The 21,005-nt window shown below is 41.6% G+C and overlaps 1 protein-coding gene across 4 annotated transcripts in view; it reads right to left on the bottom strand.

Moving 5' to 3' along the window:
- NRXN3 (neurexin 3) overlaps window positions 1-21,005 on the bottom strand; it is a 900,390-nt gene that overhangs the window by 865,797 nt on the left and 13,588 nt on the right. For all 4 annotated transcript variants that reach the window (XM_062495263.1, XM_062495267.1, XM_062495265.1 and 1 more), the window contains exon 2: window positions 3,130-3,147. In XM_062495263.1, the coding sequence (XP_062351247.1) occupies window positions 3,130-3,147 (18 nt within the window). The remainder of the gene's footprint in view (window positions 1-3,129; window positions 3,148-21,005) is intronic.

Here is a 21,005-nt window from a genome sequence, read left to right as displayed (position 1 = left end):
CAGCAGTAAAATGATGACAGCCAAATGCCCAGAACTTAATCTCTTAGCCTCCTCCCGATAAACATTTAAAAATCTCTCCCACAACAGGAATAAGTATGGGATGAATAGGAAAAGCATTATTTAAACTTGGACACACCTCTCCCCAGGTATCACTAACAGTCTCCATAATATAAGGGAACCATATTTAGTTATTTCTTCTGCATACATTCTTCTACTTAAAAAAAAAAAAAAAAAAGAGACAGGAGCATATAACTTTCTCTTTGATCTATCCGTCTTTTTCCAACTACTTATCTTTCAGAATCTATACCACTGGTAAAGAACAGAAGATGCAAAGAAAGAAGCAGATAATATGCAGAAGTGACAGAGGTGTCCATTTTGCTCTGTGCTACATGCCACTTCCCAGCCAGGCACTTAACCTCTGTACTAAGGCTCTTAAACTCCATAATGTTCAGCCCCAGCACTCAAACCAGGTTGTGAAGGTGAGGTGAGGCTGTAGCTATAACCCCAAAGGGAAAACTGAAGTATTGAAAGAAGCTATTTCTCCACTATATGACACAGCAAATCGGTGACCCATCTGAGTGCAGACAGCAATAATCCCAACTCCAGGACACTGTTCAAAATGGGACATTGTTATTTTATAATTATATATATTTATTTGCAGGAAAGGTGGGCTAAAATCTGACAAACTTCTTTTATACGTGGAATAAGCCAGATGGGATCAAGCTGGCTCTTGGAAAGAGTATAACGTTGAGCCCCTGTTGCTGGAGTGCCCTTTTCCACAAGCAGAGACCTCACAGCCAGGAAAGGCTTACGCTACACATTCCTGTTTACTTTAAAAATAAACAGCCTCTTTTCACTTTGGAGTAACTGCACCCGGCAGAATCCTGTGGTGCCCACTGCTGCCAGCCCCAGCCTATTCACAGCTACCTCCTCTTAGTGGGGAATTAGTCTGAACCAATCTATTCAACAATAATGAATACTTATTTAATCAATGGACTCTTTACAGCCCTTCTGCTGCCTGTGGGTAGTTACCATGAGCACATAAAATCCCTAATTTGTCTTTCAAACAGTAGATGGTTAAAGTAACCATTTTGATAGGGGCCTGAGGCTCTGTCCTTGCAATACAGATAGCTGGATGGCCAAACAGGTAAAAAGTGTCTGCACAGTTTGGCAGTGAAGTGTAGAACCAAACTCCCTGGAGGTCCGTGTCACTGCTCAATCCTACAGCAGTGTCAGTGCACCCCTGAGGGTGAGATGAGCAGAGGGATGAGACAGCCTAGGAGTAAACAAGTGACAATGCCTTGTAATGAGGTGTGGGTAATTGTGAGACTGAAAACATACCAATGATTGAGAGAACGCATGGAAAAGCATTGCCATGTCTCTAGAAATCCACATGTGACTAAAAATCCACACAAGAAAGCACATAACAGTCCTGAAAACAAGAACATGTGTATGAGCAATGGGGAGAATAAAAAATGCACATCCAAGCATGTAAATCATGAGAATAACAGGGCAGTAGGGCAGAAGAGCACAGTCAGAGAGTAAAAGGATGGACCACTCCATGGTGCCCACACTAACAGCAACAGAGTCCTGAACTAGATGTGCCACCTACGCTTGGGCTCCTACCTGTAATGCCATCAGCTCCTGTGCACCAGGAGATGTCCCTGATGTTACTTGAGGCATTGCTCATGACTGGTGTAATATCATGTGTCCTACTGGTAGAACATAGCAAGGCCATGCTTCCCCAATTCACTCATCCTCCTTCCCATCCACACACATCAACATCTTCAGGGTGTTGAGGAGAGACTTGTGACTTAAAGCCTTTGGCATATGTCTTGTTAGATTCCTGCCAAGGAAATAACTTCCTGGGCACCTCACACTGGGGCAGAAATGGTACAGTTTTGGCCTCATTGATAAATTAAAATATTGCATGTCAAAGTTAACAGAGCCTTTCTTTCCGAAGTGTGCCAGGCGACATTTGCCATTCAACCACTTCCATTCCCACTGCTGTCAGTTGAGATGCACACAGAATGTAAAAGTTCTCAGCAGAACAAAAATGTGGCTGATGAGAGAAGCCAAAAGGCTAAATATGCCAGGAAAATACCCAAGTGATGGGCCCTCCCTGCAACTCTTCAGAGTGATGCACAAGATCTGATTATCCATGTGTAGCAAAGAAGCAAATTGAACAGAGAACACATTCCAGATAACTTGTTCCAGATTAGGTTTAGCAAAAGATATGGAGAATGCTGAGAAGGAAAAGAGCTTTGACTTGTCCATTATCCCACTCCAGCCAGGGCAACGAAGGGTGCTTTCTTGGGCTCTCGTTTCCATTTCACATAATGATAAAGTAGGTGGAACTACCCAAGTGTGAAGTAAAAATTTGTTTCTAAAGGTGTACTGGTAACAGAATGTGGACTAGAGTAAAGCAGCATACTGCATCTAACACTTGTAGCTGAAGTTGGGGGACCCTGATCCTGAGAAATGAGACAGCAATCTGAGGAGGGAGGTTTGGAGTTCTCTGTGGTAACATACACTGCTGTGGAAGAACTCCACATATAAACAAGCACGTGAAACACACATTCATTTTTCCTTTTAAATAATCACTTGTGCCCTGGTGGGAATAAAATTTTGATACCTAAATAAGATCATACATTCAGATTCAGCCACAAAGATACTGACTGCTTTATAAAAACAAAGGAAAACAACAACAAAAACCCCTTTGTTAGTAGAACTGAAATTTAACATGTTATCAGTGGGAGTAGCAAATGGAGTAAACTGCAGTAGGCGAAAGAAAATTATTAAACTAGATTTTTATGCCAGACTACACATAGATGTAACAGAAATAAATTGCATACAATGCAGTTTTCAATGCCAGGTTCAAGTAGCAAAATACAAGCAACCATTTTTAATGTAACTTTCATTCAGAAAACATCCCTTTAACTGACCAATACAATGCAGTCTCTGAAGAGGGAAGTTTGTGACCTTTGCTACTATGAAGGCCCTCTTTCAGCAAAGACTGTGCAATCCACACCTCATGACATCCAGTAGGAAGCAAGATGAGACCTGCCTTGGTAACTTACCACCATTCCTTAATGAATAGCCTTTCAGTTCAGCAAAAGTTACACTTACCTGGCATATGACTGACATCTGTCGAGGTGTGTTCATGGCAAGCAGAAGGGAGAAAAGAAAGAGAAAGAAAGAGAAGAGAAAAAAAAGCCATTAGAGATGCACACAGCAACTCAGCATCCTTGCATGGAAATCAATTTCATGCAAAACCAGAAGTAATTAGGTTTGTTTGAAGGCCACCCATCTGCATCCAAGCACGCCGCCATGCAAGGGAGGAGGCACTGGCTCCCTCTCCACTGTGCATGTAAAAGTGAATCCACCATCATATCTGTCCGGAGAGAGAGTTCCTGGAATCAGATAGAACCAAGCCATATCAGTTCCTGTAAGAATTAGTTAAAATAGTCTATGTTTTTCACGCACACAAATGCAAAAGAGGGAAACAAAAAACAACCTGCCTGCAGAAGGCTTCTATAGCACATAAATTCAAGCAAGTTTCCAGAAAAATAGAAAAGAACCTGCTCCCCTTTTATAAGGGGCCATGTGAATTTATGGTGTAAGACATACAACATAGTCCCAAAGTCTAGAAGAGAGCCCATTCCTTTTCATTCTTTCTGTCCATAATTTTCCAAAAAACATCCTTCATTGCAGACAGTAGTAGAGGTGGGGAAGAAGGAGTGTTCCAGAGCTCTGCACATCCCACATATTTTCTTTCACAAGATGCTAAATTCAGAAAACTAATGACATTTGGTACTTCTCCTTTCTGTGGCATAAGACCACTTTTCGGAATCAATCACATAAATCTCAAAATAAATAAGTCCTTTAAAAAGGGAGGAGCAAGACACTGTAATTCACAGTATTGATAACAGAGAAGGCATATATTTGAATGTACTGTCTGTTTTGAGCAGAGCCCATAATCCCAAAGAAAGTACTTCCAAAAAATGCCTCTCATAACCTTTTTCAGTCATCCCAAGTTTAGTCTTGCTCTGAATAGCTAAACTTATCATAAAACCAAGAGGCAGAATTCCCTGAAATGTCATAGGATTAGATCAATATTTTCCTTACAAGGCAGCCCTCAGGAAAAAAAAAAAAAAAAACAAAAAACACCAATTTGCTTGAGGAAACAGGGAGGCCAGGTCCATAGAGAGCATTCTCCCCTGGGAGCTTGTACTCTTATCCAGAAGTTGGGCTGGTGGAGTTCTCACCTTTCCAGTAAGACTCCAAAGAAATATATTAATGATTTGGACTATAGATCCCAGACTATTTCTGCCAGAAATCTAGGAGCATGACATACTGAGTGCATTGGCTTCACACTAAGGTCTAAGGCTATATTCTCCTTCTTCCAGTGTGTCCTCCAATTTCCATCAGTGTTCCACCTTCCTGTCCAAACCCACTGTGCTCTTGTGAAACTGGTGCCACTTGTTCTCCTGAGACATTCACAATGCAGCAGTGAGTGAGTCCCATGCATGCTGCTTTTTGCTTATCACTTTGTAATGGCTCCAAAACTATTAGAGGAAAAGTCTCTGTAGAACATGATACATATATCCAGCTGTCCTTTCCTAAGGAGGTAACCCAAATAAAACAATGCACAAAGAGGGGAGGGACTGTTGCATCAATTCATTTAAGTTCCATAGCTTGTGCTAAACGTATATGGCAGGTCTGATGGGGATTATTTTCTGCCTTTCCTCTTTTAGCCCATAATTGCATCTAAGAACCAGTGTCTTGGTTTGCAGTCCTAGAATGACACAAAGCACTGAAAGTTTACCTGAAAGTAATTACTTTTAGGTAGGAAAAGAAAACAAGTGTCAGGTAGCAATGCATGCACTGAGGATGGAGAGCAAAAAAAGGTGATGGCAGGGGCAGAAGGAAGGAGCAAAGCCTTAAACACCACTCCAGAATGTGAACACGATGACAAAAAATTTACAAGACCACTGCTAGGAGCAGTCTTGAGTTGATGTGCTGCTTGGGAAAAATCAGTGGCAGTTAGAGATGATCACTTATCTCAGAAGAGTAGAAGTGACTACCATAAAGTACTGCAAATGTTTCTGATAATCCAGCATCCACTTGAAATTCTATTCTAAGTGGGTAAAAAGTTCTCAACCCATGTTGTCCTCTCAGCCTCCCTGCACACTTGACAATGGAGCAGGCACCACTGCAATGCAGGCTACCAATGGGGGCCTGGAACAGCGTCACCAGGGTATGTCTGCTCCATCAGAAAATCTGTGGAATGGTTGGGAAATAAAAACTATCAGCAGATAGAAAGGGCAGAGGAAACAGCTAGCCAAGGCTTAGCAAGGGATAAACACATTAAGCAAGTAAGAGAAGAGGCAGTGGGCTGTAACTGATACACTGCTTGAAATAATACTTACTTAACTGTGTGAAAATTAAACAGGTCATGAAGCTGTTAAAAAGGGAAATGAAGTGCTAAGAGCTAACATAAGCATCTCAAAAATTCAGTTTCTCAATGGCAAGTAACAGCAAGGGGATTTCTTTTTACCTGACATTTTTTTGTGCCAATGTCCCCAAGAGCAGGCATCCCCCATCCTGACTGATTTAGCTTTTTTTGCTGTATCTTTTATTGCAAAGTTTCCACCCAACAGGACTTTGGAATACACTAGTTGCATCACTAAAGTCACTGTTTGCATTTCTGTGACACTTTCACAGTACTTAACTACATGGCAGCCCAGGTCATTAGTTTTACTTCCCATACTAAATGCAGAAGTTTCTTGTATTGCAGACACACCCCCATGTGGTATCTGCTGGCAAATGCTGATTTCCAAATCGTGAAGCTACTTATTTTCTGAGTTTAAAACAAGAGAAAGCACTGATTTATTTGCAAAGACAAAAAAATTACATATAACCCGGCAGTCCTCACAAAGACCCTACAATAAATAGCACTGTGGCATACAAGTGCTGAAGTGAAACTGCCATGCAAGCCACAGAATCACAAAGCCCAGAATAGTCTGGGTAATAAGCGACCCACAGGGATCACCAGCTCCTGGCCCTGCACAGCACCATCCCCAAGAACCACACCATGTGCCTGAGAGCTTTATCCAAACGTTTCTTGAGGTCTGTCAGGCTTGGTTTTGTGACCACTTCCCTGGGAAGCCTGTTCCAGTGCCTGAACACCACTGTGAAAAAATCATTTTCTAATATCAAATATGAGTCCCCATGGTAAACACCGTCACACTTTCGCAGTGTGGAATGTTACTCCACTTTGGTTCACAATTCAAACTGTGGCTGCAGATATTGACAAAAGGGACCCACCACACCATATGGCTGGTAGCTCCACAATGAGACATCTAATGCCTCAAGAAAGGTAAATGACAGAGAAGGCATATAGCTAGCAAGACCAGACCGGGGGACCTGAGATGACACTCCTTCAGACCCTGTCATATGAGATGTTCTTTCAAATTCTCTTTGGTTTTCTGGTTTGTTTACAATAGGACTGTTTAAAACATGTCCCCACTCTCTTCTTCTTCCATTAGCACTACCTTCCTCTACCTACACAGACCTCCTCCCTGCCACAGGAACTGAGGAGGTTGAGCATTCCAGTTAAAGAGGGAGCACAGAGAACCTATGGCCAACAAAAAAATTCAGTGACCATGGGACTTACGGCCACGTAGATGGAGGTTTCTCTACTTCCTTCAGCTCAGAGTAGTTCAAACACAGAAAGGTCGGCCTCTTAATGCAAGACAAGGCAGAGCTTGCTTTATTCTGTACACAAGAGTCCATTTATTGCTCCTTTGTAAAGGGCTGAGCCACAAGCCAGCAGTGTTTGCTTTTGTTCTTCGATGATAATAGCTTTGTTGAATGAGGGATCAGCAGGGCTGCTGCCTTTGTCTGGTGCAGCCCCAGCCATCTATCTGGGTGGGGTGCAAAGGAAGGAGGAGGATGAAGGGGAGCAGCGGGAACAAAGCAAACGATATTATAGCTCAGATAATTTCCATGCTTGTACAGGAAACGTCGGAGGTATTTTTCACTCTAACATTTTTTAACACAAAGTTTAGCAAAAGAAGGGGGGTATCATGATAGCACACTTCTCTCTCCAGCTGCAAGACAAGAACAATACCAACGTTCTGAAGGCATAAGCCCTACCAGTACTTATCACGCTGCCTTGAAGAGACCAACTTTCACTTCCATCTCTGCAATCCATTCAGTCTTGTCCCCCACTTTGATGTGCAGTGGACACCTGTCTTCTGCCAGCTAAACTGTGAGCTACTGACTGAATTCACAAGTCACAAACAAGCTGCCAGGCAGAAGCATCCTAGGCTAAGTGGAAACACTTGGAAGTGAACGGCACTAAAGTTCTCCAGCATCGCCCTCCAGCATTCTCTTGTTACTCTCACTCTGAACAGCATTGTACAGAGAGGACTGGGGAGCATGCAGAAACCGGAGTGAGGAAAAGGGCAAAAGCCATAAAATTTAGAGGCATTTTTTTGTCATAGGAGACCCACTCCCAAATGAGAGGAAATCCAGCTTTTAGACACAAAAGTTACCATATTCTGAGGATTATTCAGATATTGACTCCTAAAAAAGCTTTTCTAAAGTAGATTTGGCTCTCATCATTCTTCAAATGCAGAAAATGGACATGGGTAGAATTTCACTGACGGAAGCATGACTGGTTGGGAAATCTGACATATATATATATATATGTGTGTGTGTGTGTGTGTGTGTATGTCAACTCTTCCGAGCGTAGATTGATATGGCAGTCAGTGAAACGATTCAAAAGCTACATGACGAGCCAGCCTGAACTCCTGAAGTGTGGTAGTAAGAGATGTTGGTGATTCAGAACTGGCTGATTACCTCTTAACTGAGCTCTGATGGAACATTTTAACAATATGAAGAGCTGCATTTTGATTCAGCTGGAAACACCTCAAACAGGCAAAAGCAAATTCTTCACCAATTTGATTCTTCATCAAACAAAGTGTTAATTTCATATGCTGATCTGGCAAGTGGTTTCATTCTATCCTGATCTGGTCTGTTAACACAAGGTCCTACTTCACCTCCAACAGATTCTTCTTCTTTCTCTTCAGTACACAGCAGTTGAAAACCATCAAGGAAGGTTACAGCAACCCAAAAATAAATAGCATTTCCATTGTATAAACATCTTATAACAACAATTTACTTGGGTAAAGTTGGGCTCAATAATGAGATCAACTCCAAGCATTAGCACATCCCTGGATACAGTGCTCACGCTGGACACAGACACTTCAAAGATTTATGGTTATTTATGGTTAACCAAGTTAAAATCTTGGCTTCATTGAATCCATAAAAGACTTGAAAATTACTTTAGGAGTGTCACAATTTTAATCCTTCATATTTACTTCACATCTTTTGTTCTATAATGGTAGTAAAATGCATCCCTGGTGTCCTACCAATGATTCCAATGGGATTAATTTGCTAAATGCTTAATTTACTAAATGTTTAGGATACTGAAACAAATCCAAGACCACTCCAGCCTGTGATGTCTGTCACTGAGCAACACACTGGGATCATGAAGAACTTCACAGTACTAGCAGGTGTAGGCCTTATTGTCTCACTCCAGAAGAATAGGACCCTGTAATTTGTGTTAATGGAGTGTTGAACACTTCTGATTTTATTCAGTAGAGATAAGTGGTGACACATATACAAACAAGTTCATTACAATCAATTACATTTCTCTGTGTTCTTTGTCCTATGGGATCTCTTAGGCTGCCAGTCTCCTGGGAATACTATTCACTTGATACATTGCATAGAATTGCACACATTTGTGGTACTGTGCCTTTGCACAGCTAATACTTGGGATCCCAAAGCACTTATTAGCTGTGAATATAGGACTCATTCATCCAGTACTGAAAAGCAGCCAGCTCTGAAGTGAAAGAGACAGATGTTTAACAGCTTATAGGAAGCCATACAGCAGTTTAGCACGTCAGAGTTAGAACAACAAGAATTACTTAAAGAGGCAGAATGAAACTTCGCTGATTCTACTAAAAGTGCTGTGTGGCTTTAAACCACTCATGATTTAAATGAGGTGAAGGGATTTGATTTCAAAACTTATCTGGTTTCAAACTGTATCTGAATTACAGTGATTTGAGGCTGCCCATCCTTTTCTCTGTACTGCGTACATTAACGCTGTGGGCAGCCTACTCTCCCCATGGGGCCAAATGTGAGGTCGACCAACTTATACCCGAGTATGTCACCTTCTAAAGCATAGGAAATTTGAGTGGAGCCTTTTTCTACTAAGCAAATTTGACCCTTTACCTTAAGGGGCAAAGTTTTGTCCTCTCAGGCAACCAAGATAGTCAGGCAGAGCAAGTGCTCGAGCTAGCTGGGGAGACATTTGCAAACCACTATGATTTTGCTGCTGTTGTGTGGCCATATAGAAAAAGGCTTCCATATCAACATGGTATAGGTTGATTAAGTATGCTTGTTGCTTTCAGCAACCAATGCACAGAGTTATTTAACTGCAGTAAGAAAAAAAATCTTAGAGAAACTAATTCCTAATAATCCCTCTAATTAACTCTCATTCATTACTATTCTTAGATAAAGTTGCTTTGCTGATTTCACAGCTTTCAGTGAAAGTACCATCATCTCCCACACATCCTAACAAATATGCTCGTGTATATTCCTCAGGGCCCGGCCTACATTGTTGGGGGAAAAGTCAATAGTCAGTTCTGTAGCCCACTACTAGCAAAAATCTAACTGGAATTTAGTTACTCAGTGCCCTCCAAACAATCTGTTGATCTTTACTTAGGCAGCCTAGATAGAGTGCCTGAGTACTCCCAAGAGTAAACTTCTTTATGTTTCATCCTAGGTTTCTGGGCACTGCACAAAATAGAGGATTTGCTCCCTGCTATTTTGCACAACACCCTCATGCATCTACATTCAGCCAGTTATGTTCCCAGTTTTGTGGAGAACACAAAAATACATAATGGTATAACTTCTCAAGGGCAGATGGAAGCAGAAAAAAAAGCATCCCTCATATTCACCATAGATAGGATAAGGAAAAAAAACTTATGATGAAAGAGAAGTTTTAGCTTAATGTCAGAAAAAATTGGTAGGAACAAGATAGTGAGGCTCTGGACTGCTCTGAGAGCTTGCCGAAAGCATTGAAGATTATTAAGAAAAGATGACACAAGTATTTCACATTAATTTTTCAGATTCACCTGCTCTTGTCTTGGAAAGACTAGTTGGCCCTCGTGACCTTTTTCAATCCCATTTTCTGTGATTTTATTACTCTAATTCAAAACACACTCTAGCCAGGCATCCCATGAGTAGCATCTGCCAGGCATCATAAGCCAGCAGTTTCAGTAATGGAGCAGGGCAGACACCAAAGTCAAGGCTCTGACAGCAGCCATGCACAGGTACTCAGGGAAGAATCAAAGGAACTAAGAAAAATCACAGTACCATTATCAACAATTTCCAACAATGAGACTGGTGGAGGCTGCATCACAATCAAAATGCTGATCTCACTCCTTGAAGGACTTCTCCCTCCTTGCATTTGTCAGGTCTCTTCTGGAACCAAAACTGATGCAGTGTAAAACTGGTTTTCTTTATTCATTTAAAACCTGCAACTGGGCATCCCCAAACTGTTGCTTTTTAAAATACATGAATAAGCATTCTCTATTCAGCATCACCACAGCAATCCTGATTATAAATATCTACTTCACCTCCTGCTTTAGCCACTTCTTTTCTAAACTGAAGAGTGCTGGTCCATCAACACCCTCTGCAGAGGGCAGCTGTGTTTCTCACCTATAGTGAAAAAGGCACCAAAGTTATCCACATCAAGACCAGTTTTGAAGTTTATCTTGGAATTAGTTGGGCCAGGCCATTTGTATAACTAGTATGTTTTAGCACAGGTCTAAACCCATCAAAAGTCCTTTCCTCACCTAAGTACCAATCTGACCAAAACTTACATAAGAACAAAGCTATTATTCTCATCAGAAACACAGACTGACAAGTTTATGAGTAGGAAATGCAGAGTGCATTTGAACAAGTCAGACTAAGATCATCCCCTACTGCTCTGGCAGTTCTTGTACCTAACCAGAGGCTGGTGCAGATCCAGGCCCCTTCTCTTTCTGTTTAGTAGTATCATGCCTGCAGTCCTATAAAGAACATTTATCTGCCTTAGAATTCACTTGAAATGCTTGGGCCAAGAACAAGCTATTGCCCCTGTGTCCATAGAATGAAGTATGTTGGAGAATAACATGGACATTCTTGATGGCATGTGCCCAAGTCAGGCACACACAGTACACTGTCTCCTCCACAAGCACTACCATTTGTCATTCAATGTTCCATGCAAACAGCAGAAGTCACCATATGGTTCATTGTGTTACATACTGGAAATTACAACAATTTTCCACCTAAGTGTAGCCTTTAGCTACAATATTTGGGACCACAATTTGTAAAGCATTCGTATATTAGGAGTGGTGGCATGGTCACAAAGAAAGCTGTTTTTCAATTTTCTTAGGTAAAGAGAGGAAGATGGTTCCTCTTTAATTCCCAGCTTGGATGAAACAAGAACAGAACCTATGGCCTTCTAAAAGCATGCAGACATACTTCTACGCCACACTTCTACATCATTGCCCAGGCATCTCTGTATCTGCTTCCATACACACACTTACAGCTAGAAACTCCTATCCTCATTCAGATTTCTGTTCATGGTGAAAAGTCTCACACAATTTGAAAAACCTTTCAAAAACCTTTCAAAAACTGCAACATTCCCATGGGCAGTTGCTTCCTCATGTTTTAATTACAATTGAAACTACCTTTCCATTACAAGCCAAATTTTCTCTTGACTTGAACAAGAACTAAATCAATTAATGTGACATTTCAGTGGCTACATCGTGTCATAGCAAGACTTACTCTTGTAAGCTGGAGGTGGCACACAAGAGATCTCAGGGATACAGGAGTCAGTTTCTCTCCAATGCTCTTCTTGTTTTAATTGATTTAGGCATCAGGAAAGGACGGAAATTGGATGAATGTCCCTAAATGAAATACCCTCACTGTCAGGAATGCCTTCCCTGGATTTACCAACATAGCTACTTACTCTCTGACCTCTCAGATCCAGCAAAGGCAATACTGCCTGAAGGTTAGCAGGACATAAAAACAGCCAAGAGCTTGATGATACCAATGCACATCAGTGAATTTTGCTAAGATGACCACCATGAAAATTAACCTATTCTTGAGCAGTCTTGTAAACTTACACTAAAAAGTGAACTAGCCAGATGACCCAAGAACCTAATACTAGTTTCATTGCTGGCAGTCTGCAATCTGCTCAATGCACTGAAACCAGGCCCATGGTGTTTCACCCTTATCCACATCACCTGCAAGGCTGACACAGAGACTGGAAACCCAGGCATTACCCACCATGTGCCACAGGAGGAGAGGTACTCTCCTGTTCTCTTGAGGAAGAACCTGCACACATGCTAAGGATTTTCATCTTTGTCCTGTTCTCAGAACATCACCCTGACAGCTACAAAAGACATTTACCACTGCCAAATCCATTGTAAATTGTGCTGCCTCTATTCCTTTCTTATCATCTAAAAAATGACAGATGGAAATGAACTTTGCGCATATTTCCTATGACATATACATCAATGAGAATATTCAATAAAAAGTAACACAAAGAACAGAAAAAAGGAGTTAACCCAAGGAGATTTGGGGTGAGGGGGGGAAATTATAAGTAAGCAGAGAAAGGTTTGTTAAGCTTATGAAATGGCCCAAGTTATAATCTATTTGCTGTACCCAGTCTTGGAATTAATAAAACAAATCCCTTGATATGTCTGACAGAGTTATTAAAGGATGTTAGTATTCCTCTCAGAGTAATCTGAAAAGGTGGAGCTGAAGCCACAGAACGCTGTGACTAGCCTAGTCAAGCAAGCGTGGAGGGAGAAGGGGATCCCTTCTTCAAACCCACCTGACTCTCACCGTCAGCACTGCTAATTCCTGCCCAGCCTACTTTAGAAAGCCCATTCAGCCTTCAGAAGCCCATACAACAGCAGCAGCAGTCACTGCAAGAGCCTGCTGGAGTGCCCTGTGGCAACCTGTGTTATGGGATGTTAGAACAGAAATAATACCCTAACCCATCAGGAAAAGATAAGTGATTCCGTTTGCTGAAATGGAGGAAAATCCATTCAAGGTGGATGGCAGCCAAGGTCCATTTGATGGAGCATAAAAGCAGGACTCCAAGACTCTGAAGAGACAAAATTTACTCACTACCTGTATTCTTCTTTGTATTATATCTTATTACAATTTCTATTTTATTTCACCATTTGTTTTTCAGCCTTCTTATTTAGTTCCAGAAAAATCCCTGCACACTGTCTCTCTCTCACAAAGCTGGTCCCCAGCACTAAGGGAGAGACTCCTCAAAAAAAAACTGGCACAGTTCCGGTTAGCCACCTGGTGCTAAATCAGGTGCTAAGATTTGTGCTTCAGTAGGTCTCTTCACCAAGGAACCACTCACAGTCTCCTGTTTTAAACACTCATCTCCCGGAATTGTCTACTGATCTGAAAATAAAGACCATTCTCTTGAATTTACTTGCTATTTATAATGCTCTAAGCATGCTTCTGGATTTGGTGTAAGTATCAATTATTGATTCACTCACTCCAACTCCAATTAGGAGAGAATTCCAGTGTGCCTGAAAAATGAGAACTCCATTTATTACACATAAAAATATATATACTGCATGCTCCTCCAACATACAAGAATCATCCTAAATACAGCAATGAGTAATCAAAAGAAATACATCTTCTTTTCCTCTTCTTTCTACACTTACATACAATTTTTAGAGTATGTGTTAATGGGTTTTATATTCCATGTTATTGCTGTATTTGCTGCTGCAATATATATATTTAAATTAAACAGAAGTCAGCAGGAGGTTCTATTGGAAGCATTTGCCTTGTTTATTGTTGAAAGGCACTGCTTGAAAAAGAGTAACTGCTGACTTCAGTAAATGTGAAATATAATGACGGGAAACAGCTGCATTCTCCATCTTTCAAAATGCTAAATTTTCTTGTGTGATTGTCTAAATGTAGACTTGCAGCAGAATCTATGCAGATGCAGGCCCAAGTGCATAATCACAGGACCTCATACCCACTGAATTCAGCAGATGTCTCTCTTCATTGAATGGACTAGGCCCAGGCCCCTAAAATTAACAGCATTCAAATGGAGGAAAAAATTGGTTTGTTTTTTCTTTCAATTAATGTGTTAACATAATACACATAAGCTCATATCCAGAAAAACAGAAGACAGAGAAGGTATAGGTAAAAGGTGTACATATTATTGGTACAGAAAAACATCATGGTTTAAAATCTTAGCCCTTTATAAATCTGTGAAAGAATTTATGCAACAAATAGCTTCCATACTCATTATCTCAGATTTTTCATACAAAAGACACTGCTGAACAGTATGAAGCCTCCAAGCCACCAGTTCAAATCCACTGTAAGTCAATAAACATTCAAAGCTATTCCCAGCTAGCAGCCTTTCCATAACCTAAGTGGAAGCAGATGAATAGACCCCTCAATTCAACTCCTGGCTGATTGCTGAATCCAGAAAATCCACCATCAATAACTGGCTTCCAACAGTACACAAATGTGTTGAGCACTGTATAAACCGTGAGAGCACAACTCCCTTCCCACCAAGAAGGCTGCCAAACACAGAGTCAAACACTAGCACTGATACCTCATCTGGGTCTCAAGCACAGAAAGAATGCAATTTAGTCTCTTATTTCTAAATGTCATCCCTTTGCAGAAAATTTCACCAGATGCTTGTTGTATGAGTAAAAGCCAGTACCTCTCATCCAGGAACTGTAATTACTCAACAGCCAGGATCCAGTTCTATGTATTCATGCACTAAAAGCACGGAAAAGGAAGGTGCTAGAAGCTGCAGCATACTGATGGCTGTTCCAGAGCATTTGTACCTCCATGTCTGATGAGGTCAAAGAGAAGCACAGCCCCTTTTTATTCCCTGAGTAATTCAGGGTTTCTAACTGCAGCATGAGCCAGGGAAAGCCATTCAGCTTACTCTGATTACATCTTACAGAGCCTCATTCACTGCCAGGTGAGTAATCAGTTCCACAGTTACAGAGCTAATAAAAACTTCCTTCACTAGGAAGACACTGCCCTGAAATAAAACAATAGCAATTAGGGAACAGAGATGCAATTCATCTTTGGATTTCAGTGATAGTCATAAGCACTGTTGCTGAGGGATTTGGAAGAGGGATGGTACCTTCTTTTCTGTGCCTTCTAATTACTAAAAGGGTAATAGCTCTTCTCTCTTCTTCAGGAATATGTCAGTATGGATCCCACAAGGAATTGCTGGAAAGCAGTAGCCTTCCAGGATGGTAGAAGAAAGTATTTCAGCTACATCAAGGAGTGATTGGAGGACAGTATTCCTGAAATGGCATCTGATCTAGATGGGTTTTCAAAGAAATAATGTTTAACAAGATTAAAAAATCTGATTATTCTGTATTGTCACCTCACAACATGATGCAGAAACAGGTACTAACATGGGCTTTTGAGATCACAAAATTAAAATATCAGTTGAAGTTCGAAGGGACATTCATGACCATCTATTCTGACTGCCCAAGGTCAAAGTAGAACAAATTGCTCAGAATTTTAACTAGTCAGGTTTTTTCTGTATTCAAGCAAGAAAGACCTTGCAATAGCTGGTGAAGTGAGCCTGGATATGCAAAACAGGACATACATTTAAGGAGAGCTGATAAAACCTGGTACACATTCATAAAACATGCAAGAAAGAAGAAGTGGGGGGGGGGGGGGGGATATTTAGACATCTAGACCAGTATTACAATCCAAACACCATCATTTGGTAAAAGATGGTCGGATAAATCATTGCCTTGTACCACCCAACTCTGGATATTAGGCAGCATACATCAGGAAGTAATAGAAAACTACACAGTTGCAAAATTAGGGCACCTAATAGAAACCTAGCACAGGCAATACATAGAGAAGCAGATGAAGCATTCAGTATCTTCCCTTGTAACAAGTCAGTCATGGAATATTTGTATTAGCAAAATGTACAGGAGATTTATTAAGACTTTTTTTCAGCAGCCACCAGCTGCTGGGTCTCAAAAGTCTGGTGAGGAAGGTTGCCAGCTTGGAGGTTTAGAGCAACAAGATTCCTATTTGATCCAGATCCTGATGATTTCCCAGTGAGGAAGCAACTGAGTGCATCTTCCTGGCTGTTCATATCATGTAGCATTTTTTGGATATCTTGCTTATCAGCCATGCCACAACACAGCCCTATAAAAGAAGCAGAAACACTGTGTAGACCAGCCCTGATGACTTTCTAATCCAGGATATTACTATATAGCATCATCTCCTTCCTAGAGCACACCACTCACCTCTGCAGATAGCTCAAGCTATCTATGTATAATACTGCCCTGGGATACTCATGACCACTGTCACTGCAGTGAGAACAAAAGGAATATTCTTTTTCTCCAGGATTAGGAGTTAAAAACATGTGAACTCATTGCTATATGGTGCCTAGACAGAATATATTGACCTCGGTAATGTTCTGGAAGGCCAGAGGTGAACTAGCATCAGTTCTGCACACCATCATTTGAGAAGCAATTCCTTCTCACCAGCATGATCCAATTTAAACCATACAGTAAAAGAAACTATCCAAGAGGAGGATATTGCCAGTCAGCCATAATGTCCATGAACTTAACTGGTTGTTATGAGTGAAAGATAAACTGTTGTAGCTTCTATCTACCAGGGAAGTGGAACACTCTTCTACTCCAAATGTTGAATGCTTGATGAACACTTTACAATAACATGAAGAGTAAGGTAAAAAAGCTTGGTGAGGTCAGAGAATAAGGACCCACTTCACCAGTCTGCACCTCAGAAAGAAGACAGTACATATGCATTTGCTGGGTTCATTCAGACCCAGAAGAGGGAAACAACCTCCATTATTATTTGGCATGAGTATGAGCAAAAGCCACTTCTTCAATCCTATCCAGTCTTTTGAATCACTCACAAAGAAAGCAATGCCCACTTCTATTGGGGCAAGCTTTCTTAGGAGTGACACTCTGAAAAAGAATAGAGAAAAAGATATAAAAGATTAAACTGGTCAAGTAGCTACAGCCATAATGAATTTACAAAAGAGAATGAGTCTGTTTCCAAAAATTTATTCACTGAACTCTGGAAATACTCCTAATCACCACTGCAAATTTGCAGGTGAATAATGTGTGGGGGCTGTATTATCAGGGAAGAAGACAACACTTATCCTCCAATATCTCACTGAACTTCAGGTTGGGAAGAAAGATAAATCTACTGACCTGAGAACTGCACTCACTGCAATTCAGTGATAAAATGCAAAACCCTAGAAAGGACAAGTTGGGCCTTCTGATATTTCAGAACATTCAGCTCAGCTCTGAATTACAGCTCTGAAATCTCAAGTGAGCATTAGTACTGCTTTCTCACTAGATTTTACTCTTCACAGTCTTTCTCCATACCAGTAGGGAAAGACATTTTCCATTGTCTCAAATGCAATGAACACCACCTTCTTACTAACTCCAGATCACTCAGCAGTGCACAGCCTCATGGCATATAGAGTATCATTGGTTTGCTGGGTACTGGCCAACTTCAGGCCATTTCTGTCAAGGTGTGAGGCAGGACCTTTGCAATCATCTTAGAAAATACAGAAATTGGCTCCACTACCAATGATGATCAGGACAGCCTTGGTGTTGCTGTGTCAGCCCATGAGTGACATCAACCCTGGCTGTTCTCTGCCTACTATAGTTTCCACATCAGTCTTTGCTTTCCTGTCTGCTACACTAGGCACTGAATGAAGCCACTTCATTTAGGAGCAGGAGGCCAGAGCTTGTCTCCAACAGGACCTTCAAAAACTGCTCCAGCAGATGGAGCTTTTACCTCATATCTTGCAATTTACACAGTTTTGTGGAGAATGACAAGTCAGGCATCTGCTCTTTTCTGAAATTCCCACACACAGAAGAGAAACCTGTTGTGTTCATCCCCTATAATGATCAACCCTGGAAAATACACAACTCTTAAAACTGGCAGGGCTTTGAATCCAGAGGGGTCAGGAGGAGTCAGTTCAGACAGATGGTCTAAGGAGATAAAGAGAGATGAGTATTTTCTCAGAAATTAGTTTAGTTTGAGAGTATTAGCAATATTCCATTATCTAGTTCTCTGTCCCAACGCCTGGAAGGAGACGAAAGAAAGTCACACTACCTTTACATCATCCTGTTAAAGGAAAGGGAGACCCAAAGTTCCTACATCACTTCTAATTTCATTTATGAGGAATGTGTAGGCCAAACAGGATCCATACTGACATATGAAGACCTAGAAGATTTCACACCTCAAAGCCAAGAGCAGAGAAATGAGATTAAAAAAAAAAAAGGACTGCTGTAGGAAAAAAGAAGATTGATGCATCACTGCATTCTTCTTTTATGTGGCAAGGTTCTTGGAATACATTTGACAAGGCCTAGGAAGGTGTGAAGAGTGTGTCTCTAGTATAAGGTGGAAAAATCCAGCAAGGGAATCAGATATCAAAAGGAGGGAGATTTAAATTATGTTCATGGAAGAGATCCTCAAAGATGTGGACATTTCACCTAGCTGAAGACAAATACTAGAACGCAAGCATGGAAGTACAGCTTCTTCTTCCAACTGTGTGTCGTGAAAGCTGATCAGTTTTCCATGCTTGGACAGCTTTCCTGCTACAACCACACAGAAGGACCGGATTTTCCCTTGCTGACTCGCTTCTTTTTCTCCAGTTGCAAAGCTCAACCCCCAGCCTCCTGTAGCTTTGCCTCAGAAAAGACAGCTTTGCCTCCCAGGGCCAGTATGCAAAAGCCAGCCTGGCCAGTCACAACCAGGAGGCTCTTCTCCTGCTAGCCATGATCATCTTGACAGTTCTGCTTTCTCCTCACATCAGCTGTCATCTCTCTCACTGCACCTCCCCTCTCTGAAATCAGCCTCCTCCATCTCCCACTTTAGGGTTGGGGGCTAGAAGAAACACGATCAATGCCAAAGTAAGAGCACTTACTCCTTCACTCCTTCCTTCACTCCTTCCTTCACTCCTTCCTTCCTTCCTTCCTTCCTTCCTTCCTTCTCCCACTAGAGTGATAAGGAAAACAGAGCCAGGGACAAGCATGAATAGGACAACTGGGCTGGAGAAAAAGCTGTGAAAAGCAGCAAAACCATAAGCTGCTCATACAAAAGTCAGCTCACACTTCTTCTCTGAGAAAGGAACAGCTGGAATGTTGATATTTAGGTGTGATTTGGCTTAGAAAAGACTGCCAGAAAGATTTAAGGAAAAGATCCACATAGTCACAGGTCTGCGCATCACTTGCCAAGCATCCATCATGGAGATAATAGCTCTACAAATACATCTGAGTCTGGACTGGCCACTCGCTTTTGTGTGAGTATCCCGAGATCCAGTTTGACAGCGCTACCAACAAATGTCACTCCTGATCTTGGGATTGCCTGTTAGTTTAGATCTGTTTCCTTCTGGCCTAGTTCTGATGATAAGTTTTATTACAGACATAAAGGAATTCCACTGATGTGGTTCTTCACAGCACCAACACTTAAACTGTTGTGCACTGCACTAAACTAATTCATACATGGTGCTTACAGCTTCAAATAATTTAATTTAAACAGCTTCCATAACAAATGCCAGTCAGAACTGTTAGTTACCCCAAGCAGAAAAGTCCAACTCATACTCCTGTATGCTATGCAGTAAAATAGAGTATCTGCTGTATAGTAGTTTATCACAACTAGATAGAAAAGAAGAGAGTGCTTTTGGGCTAAAGAGCATGTACTCATGTTTTCTCATTATGTTATTGTTTTCACAGTAAGTACAATGTCATCAAACCCCATCTGCCACCATCTTCATTCCACCCTGAACTTGCTGGTCACTTGGGTAATTGTTCTTTATTTTCAAGGGTAACACTAGAAGTGGGGCATACTGGAACCATTTTTAGTGTCTAAAGAAGAGATTTTGGGGAAACAAATACAGAAGAACTCTTAAAAATATTTAAGCTGCTCAAAGAGAATAAAGCTAAAAAAAGAAAAGGTCTTTTCAGGAATCTATTTTTCCATGGAACTTTCTCTCTGCTCATGTCTTGGACAGGTATACCCTTTGCTGGGTAAAAAAACTAGATAGCCAAGCCCCAAGAGTGGGAGTGAGTGGAGTTAGATCCAGGTGGCCAGCCACAAGTGGGGTTCACCAAGCTCTGTACTGGGACTAGTTCTGTTAAGTATCAATGATCTGGATGATGAGGGGATCAAGTGCAGCCTTACTTTGCAGAAGACACCAAGTTTGGTAGGGGTGTTGATCTGCTGGAGGGCAGGAAGGATCTGCAGGGGAATCTGGGCTGAGGCCAATGAATGGCATGAGGTTCAACAAGGCCAAGTGTCAGGTCCTGCATTTGGATCACAACAACCCTGCATCTGGATCACATAGGGGAAGAGTGATTAGAAAGCAGCCCAGCAGAAAAGGACCTGGGGGTGCTGGTCAATAGCAGCTGAACATGAGCCAGGGTGTGCCTAGGTGACCAAGGCCAGTGATATCCTGGCCTCTATCAGAAATAGTGTGGCCAGCAGGACCAGGGCAGGGATTGTCCCCCTGTACTCAACACTGTTGAGGTCACAACTTGAGTCCTGTGTTCAGGTCTGGACCACTCAGAAAGACACAGAGGTGCTGGAGCACCTGGTTGCAGAGAACAGAGCTGGGGAAGGGTCTGGAGAGTAAGTTTTAGGAGAAGCAGCTGAGGGAGTGGGGAAGAGAAAAAGCCTATAGATGAAGAAGCTCAGGTGAGACCTCATCCCTATCTACTATTACCTGAAAGTAGATTTGGCCTAGGGAAGGACTGGCCTCTTCTCTCAAGTAACAATTGATAGGATGAGAGGACAGTCTCAAGCTGTGCCAGAGGACGTTCAGGTTGGAGAAAGGGCAGCCAAGCATTGGAAGAGGC

Source organism: Cinclus cinclus, chromosome 6 (genome assembly GCF_963662255.1).
Source record: "Cinclus cinclus chromosome 6, bCinCin1.1, whole genome shotgun sequence".
Lineage (NCBI taxonomy): Eukaryota > Metazoa > Chordata > Aves > Passeriformes > Cinclidae > Cinclus > Cinclus cinclus.
The sequence above is the reverse complement of the archived record's forward strand: the minus strand, read 5'-3'. Positions and strand labels throughout refer to the sequence as shown.